Raw genomic sequence first — 6,508 nt, 5'->3', positions numbered from 1 at the left:
TGACAAGTCTGGAAGCACCCTCTAGCTGCTGTGCTCAGGATGGGGCACACTAGCATCTATTTAGGTAAAGTGGAGAGACTGGGCTTACACTAAACTGTGGGAAGGAGTGAATGCAGCTTCCAGAAAGTCATCACTTGGTTCAGAGGTTTACGTAGAAAGCATCTGGCGAAATCCAATGAGAACAGACCTAGGACCATCCTTCTAAACCCACCCTGAGTGGTAAAGATAAGGTACGTGTCTTAACCTATATAAAGGTGAAGGATTATCGTTTTTCAACTGTACAGACACATGACTGGAACTACAGTTCAGTGGCATGCACCCTACGTTGACTGTATTTAAACTACTACTGTGTAGTGCAACATCTCCATTGCATGGTGCCAAACATTTTTCAGTTTCAGTTACTTGGTGAGATCTGATTTTAGCCGCAGTATTTTCAAAGCCAATTTCTATTTAAATGTGTTGTGGAAAAAATGTAATAGTTTGACTTTATACACATTTTACATTTACAGCAGAATAAGTACAGGAATTCGTACACCCAAATGGGTGGTGTTGCCTTCAAACTGGTCACGTTGGGAAGATGTATTTTAGTCCAGGGAAGCTGACCTTACGCATAACATTTCTAGAACCTTCCTTGGAAACTGTCCACTTGTAAGCATCCTTAACATTGATAAGTCTTTGTCTTTTAAGGGTAGATTTATTCTTTTGAGGAATGATATTTTTTAACAGCCAAGGAGCATTAGAAGATAAGTCTGATCAATAAAATGGGTGATGGAGCTCGGGATGAACTCTGGGGAAGGGTGGTGTAAAAAACCGAGGTCTGACTATAAGGTTATGAGGCCTCTTTTCTTGCATGGCTTCAAAGGTAACTCCAAAGAGGAAGTTTAGTGCTCTTGGTACATGCAACATCACAGCTCAAGAGTAAGGTCTCCCAGGGAAATAAGTACAATCATGGTGACTCTTTTTTTTTTTTTTTTTTTGAGGTACGCGGGCCTCTCACCGCTGTAGCCTCTTCCATTGCGGAGCACAGGCTCCGGACGCGCAGGCTCAGCGTCCATGGCTTACGGGCCCAGCCGCTCCGTGGCATGTGGGATCTTCCCAGACCGGGGCACGAACCCGTGTCCCCCGCATCGGCAGGCGGACTCTCAACCACCGCGCCACCAGGGAAGCCCCATGTTGACTCTTGAGTGCATATGTTCTAGTGTATTTGGTTAAAAAGGTAGCCTTGCTCATTTTTGTCATACTTCACAGAAGCAGAAATGAAACACTCCATGTCCGTGACTTCTCCCAAGGGCAGTGTCATCATCTACTGCTGGAAGAGTTAAAATGAAAAGCACTTGGTGTCATGTCTACATTATCCACTCCCCCCACCCCCCATCCCCCCCACCAAATGTGCAATGAGTTATTCCTGATACCTGAGTCTCCCCAGTGTGGAAAAGTGGGTAAGGACAGGTCTCTGGAACCTGGGTAAGACTAGTATGTCAAGGGGATTGGAGTGTTTCCAATGGCTCTAGCTACCCAACAGGCTCACAACACCGACTCATACAAGAAAATCTCCTATAGCTAATTACGTAAAGTTTCAGTAGAAGAGAGGGGGAAATGATTATCTTCCAGTAGCTTTCTAGGATTAAAAACCCACTCGCTTCTAATGTCAAGTGAATAGTCAATTGAAAAGAAGTCCATGGTGTTCTAGTGCATGCTTAAGGAAGAAAGTGTGTGGCCACTAGGTCATTGAAGTGCATTTCCAGCTGAGGCCAAAGGCAGCAAAGGTGCAAGAGGCTGCTGGGGCTGGCGCTAGTTGAAGCAGGATCTATATATTTGGAGTGGCAAAGCAATCTGTAGAAAGCCCCAGTTACAGAGCAGGATGTTTGCCAATGAGTGAAGTCAAAGGACGCTCAATTTCACTTTCTACAGAGTGCTGCATTGAAGATGCTAAGGAGGAAGCTCCCTTTAAAACACCATATCCTGAGTGTCAGAGAAATATGGTCAAGATGGTGATTGATGGGGAGCAGAGATTGATTCTCTAATAGCACTGGGACTGTGTATACTCCGAGCATCTCTCTCTCTCTCTCTCTCTCTCTCTCTCTCTCTCTCTCTCTCTCACACACACACACACACACACACACACTTAATGAAGAGCACACAACTGCAGTCACGTTCCACCTCTTCTGCACGTGCCTCTGTCTGGTGGTTGCTCTTTTGTACAGTATTTCCAGGAGCCGTTGAGTTAATGGGCTCCACTGCTAAAAGCCAGAAGCACAGCACAGAGTCAGCCGTAACATCCAATTGCTTGCAGCAGACATCGGTCTCAAATCCATCAGTCGGGATGTTGTTCTCGGCGAGGGTTTTATATTAGTGTTTATAAAAACCACAAAGCTAGGCCATTTGCTTCAATCATCGTTAGAAAGAATGCTGAGTGCCCAGATGGGATTTCTAGTTTCTGTGCAAATGAAATCACACTAGTCCAGATTTTATTCGCTCAAAACTACTAGGGAAGCAGTAGGATTTGGTTTCAATGCTGCCAAAAAGCAGGAACTCACTGAAGTTTTAATTCTGAAGCAATCCTGGCGTTAATGTTGTAGCCAGGGTCGGGCAGCATGGGGGCCGGGCCCCCCGCTGTGCTTGCTGAGGACCCCCGGATCTCTCCCAGTTCAGGCTCGCTCTCGCTAGAGGTAGACCCGCTGTTGATGGCGTAGACGCTCTCTGTGACTCCCTGAGCTGAAGCACAGCTGTCTGGCTCTTTCTTCTCCCTGGGACTAGACAGTCCTGGGAGGACAGCCATCTTCCCGGTCTGCCTGTTGGGCAGCAAGGACATGGTGTAGTCTGCAATGATCCCGCCCACATCTAAGTTGCAGGCCTGGTCGAAGGCTAGGAAACCCACGTTGGCGTTTGCTTCGCACACCATAAAGGACCCATCGTCCATGATGAGGAGGTCGATGCCACAGAAGTCCATGCCCAGGATGTTGGACACCTGGATAGCCAGCTGCTTGCCTTGTTCTGTCAGTGGGCACATGACGCCCACGCCACCTGTGGGGAAAGTGCAGTGATGTAATGGTGACACTGTAACCGAGCAGGACCGTATAAGGCCTTCCTAGAAGAGACCCCTACCCATATCCTCTGCCTGCCCTTTGTCGTAGAAAAACTTTAGTCAAAGAATAAATTTAATCAGAGAAGTGAGAAAATGCGGAAAGAAAGGAAAACAGTCAAGCAAGGTAAGATAATAATACTTTAGCCATTAAACAAAGTCAAGGACCTTTAGCTCTTCCTCAAGGACTGCAGTTAATATTCTGAGCCACATCCTGTGAGCTGTTTTGCAGATACTGAAACCCCCAGCAGGTGGAAGAAGTTAAATGTATGCTGCCCACAAGCACGGAGACCCCAGACCGGTTGGAACCAGAAGGTTGATGATGCTGAGAGCCCATTACCTCACCACCAGCCAATCAGAAGAATGTCCACGAGCTGATCACGCCCTGCTCCGTGAACACTATAAGACTCCTCACTACCCCCTCCAGGGCAGGACACACAGTCCTGTGGGCATTAGCCCACTGTGGCCCCCTTTGCCTGGCAAAGCAATAAAACTATTCCTTTCCATGATACTTCACCAAAACTCTGTCTCTGAGATTTAATCTGGCCCCAGTGTACGGAGGCCGAATTTTGGCAACAACACCAGGCACCGACTGGACAAATGAGTCAAATGACCCTTCAAGGAAGAGGTGAGGGATGTCGGGGGAGGGCAGCAAGATGGGCATTTTTATTACCAACAAAGGGTCCGGATGGAAATCAGGACACCCTTTGAGAAAGTAATGATTGTTTCTTTCCTAGAGTTTAAAAAATGTTTACATCCTCTGACCCAGTCATCCCACCATGAAGGAAATAATCTTACATATCGGGAAAAAAAGCTTATGCACAAAGATGCTGATGGCAGTCACTTAAAATACTGGAAAGTCAAAATACTGGTACATAGTAGGCACTCGATATTTGTTGATGAGTAAATGAAAAATTATAATCTAATTAGCTCACAGTAGCTCACAGTAGCTAATTAGCATAGTTTACAATCATTAGTAAAAATGATAGAGTTCGTGATCACATGGGAAAATACTCAAAAGGATTGAAGGCTGTACAGTATGACCATAATTATGCAAAAAAACATCATCAGAAACGACACCAAAATGTTAACATTGGTTGTCTCTAGATGGCGGGATTAATGACAAATATCGTTTTCCATTTGGCTTTGCTGTATTTTCTACATTGAGAATGAATTCCTTTTAGAAATTAGAAGAAACAAAATTATTATTTTCTAAGAAGAGAGAGGCCTGTGAGACAAAAATCTCATACCGAGGTCAGAGAGAGTCTGATTGCCCTTACTTGTTAAAAAGCTAAGACCTCAGATTTAATTGTCTTCCTTCAGTCTCTTTGCAAAGACTTAACACTTGTATTCTCAGGAACCAATGGCTTTACCTTAACTCTGCCCCTTCCACCCTCTACTGTGGTGGAGGGACGAAAAGGCTACTGAACAGCTTTAAAACAGCTCATCAAAAACAGGAATATGGATAAATTACAAAACAGTGTACTTTCTAGTTAAAGAATGGATTTTTTTGTTTGTTTTTTCTTTTGGCCGTATGGCTTGTGGGATCTTAGTTCCCTGACCAGGGATCGAACCTAGGGCCCCAGCAGTGGAATTGCAGAGTCCTAACCACTGGACCACCAGGGAAGTCCCCAAAGAATGGATTTTGTGAGCTGACTGAAAAAGACAAACTGATAATACATAAGGTTCGATACTGTGGTAAGACATGGGATTGTCATGAAAATTAAATGAGATAATATATTAGGTACTTAGCACTGTGTCAACCTGCGCCTAGCATTTGCTTCTATCACAGCGCTTTAGTCACAGTACCTTATGATGATCTGTTTATGCGTCTTCTCCTTTACTGGCCCATAAGCTGCCCAAGGGCAAGGACTCTCATTAATTACTACACTGTCAGCCTCTACCCTGGAGTCCACTTGGGGAGGCTGCTCAATCACACTCAGGAAGAAGGACCAGATTGGTGTTTCAGCCTCTTCATTAGTCACCAGACTTGGTATACTCATCTGGCGATCTAGGAAATAACGACTGGGTACTCTTTCACATTACCAACATACAAATTCCACTCGTGAGGCTGACAATAGATTTCTGTGATGAAGATGAACATTCCCATTCCCCCGGGACCATCTCCATGCACCAAAACTGAAAACAAGCTTTATCAATAGGTTAATGGGATGAGGTTATGCATTTGACCCAGACATAAACTGCAGCTTTCTAATAACGTCAAACATATAAGAAAAACACAATTTTCAAAAGAAAAAAGAAACACAATCTTCAATTACAACGGAAAAGCAGAATATGCTATGTCTCCAGCCATAGCCTTATTTTTCAGTTTCTTTTTTTTTTTTTAATTATTATTTTTGGCTGCACCACATGGCTTGCTGGAGTTCCTGGACCAGGAATCGAACCCGAGCCCCCTCAGCAGTGAAAGCGTGGAGTCTTAACCACTGGATTGCCAGGGAGTTCCCCATAGCCTTAGTTGAGACCCTCCTTGCTTCTTGCCTGAGCTATTGCCACAGCTTCCAAACTCAACTCCCTGCCTCCCTCTCATGCCTTCAATCCATCCTCTTCCCAGATGTCAGTTTTTCTCAAACACCAATCCTCATGTCACTCCCTTGTTTAAAGCTGACTGCCAAGTCCTAACACCTACAGGACAGGGTTCAAATCTCAGTGTCCTGACCTCCCTGGCCTGACCTCCGTCATGGCACTTACACCCACCTGCCACCCTCCTGGACTGCTTGCTGCTAAGGGAAAGGGCTTGTTTCTAATTCCTCTCTGTGATCCTGGCGCCTTGCAGACGGTCTGACCAGGTAGGAGGGATCGAGACACATTCACTGGCTGGGTGCAAACATCCTAATGAAAAACCCTGGTGGCCTCCCCTGACCAACAGTCCGACTGAGCTTTCGTGCCTCACCGAGAGAGCAGTTGCTCTGCATCCGTCCGTCTGTGGAGCAGCGAAGCATAGAGCCTATCACCTGGCCACCTACTACCACCACCCGGATATCCTTTCCGTGGGACTCCTTCACGTACTTCTGGAACAGGTAGGGCACATCGTGGCGGATCACATGGCAGATGTCTGAGAGGTGGTGTTTATCTCTTGCGAGAAAAACAGCTTTTCCTTTAAGAAGAAAGACAAAGAGCAAGAGAAGTAGTTAGAGAAGCCTCTGAGCACAGTCCTTGCTATCCCACCTCCGGGTCCAGAGTCATCCATTCTTTCCCAACTCGCCTCACTGTGGCCCCTTCAACTTCTCTGAGTCGACTCTTGCGTCTTATCAAATGGCCGTCGAACCTCATTTTTTTCTGGGTTTTACTCAGGTCCTTCTCCTTTCACAACTCTTTTTTCAAAATGAAATCGAAATGTATTCCAGAAACGCCCAGAAGAGGCCAAAATAACTTCCTAGGGATCTAGTCAATTCGGTTCCAGAAACA

The 6,508-nt window shown here is 45.6% G+C and overlaps 1 protein-coding gene across 1 annotated transcript in view; it reads right to left on the bottom strand.

Moving 5' to 3' along the window:
* Positions 1–2,173: 2,173 nt before the first annotated feature.
* Positions 2,174–6,508, bottom strand: part of RIMKLA (ribosomal modification protein rimK like family member A) — a gene marked incomplete at its 5' end in the record, with an annotated part of 28,639 nt that continues 24,304 nt past the window's right edge. Inside the window, 2 exons of the mRNA XM_079923668.1 lie at positions 2,174–3,024; positions 5,994–6,197. Coding sequence (XP_079779794.1) covers positions 2,534–3,024; positions 5,994–6,197 — 695 coding nt within the window. The 3' untranslated portion in view covers positions 2,174–2,533. The remainder of the gene's footprint in view (positions 3,025–5,993; positions 6,198–6,508) is intronic.

This window comes from Stenella coeruleoalba (assembly GCF_951394435.1).
Source record: "Stenella coeruleoalba genome assembly, chromosome: 1".
In the NCBI taxonomy this organism is placed as follows: Eukaryota; Metazoa; Chordata; class Mammalia; order Artiodactyla; family Delphinidae; genus Stenella; species Stenella coeruleoalba.
The sequence above is the reverse complement of the archived record's forward strand: the minus strand, read 5'-3'. Positions and strand labels throughout refer to the sequence as shown.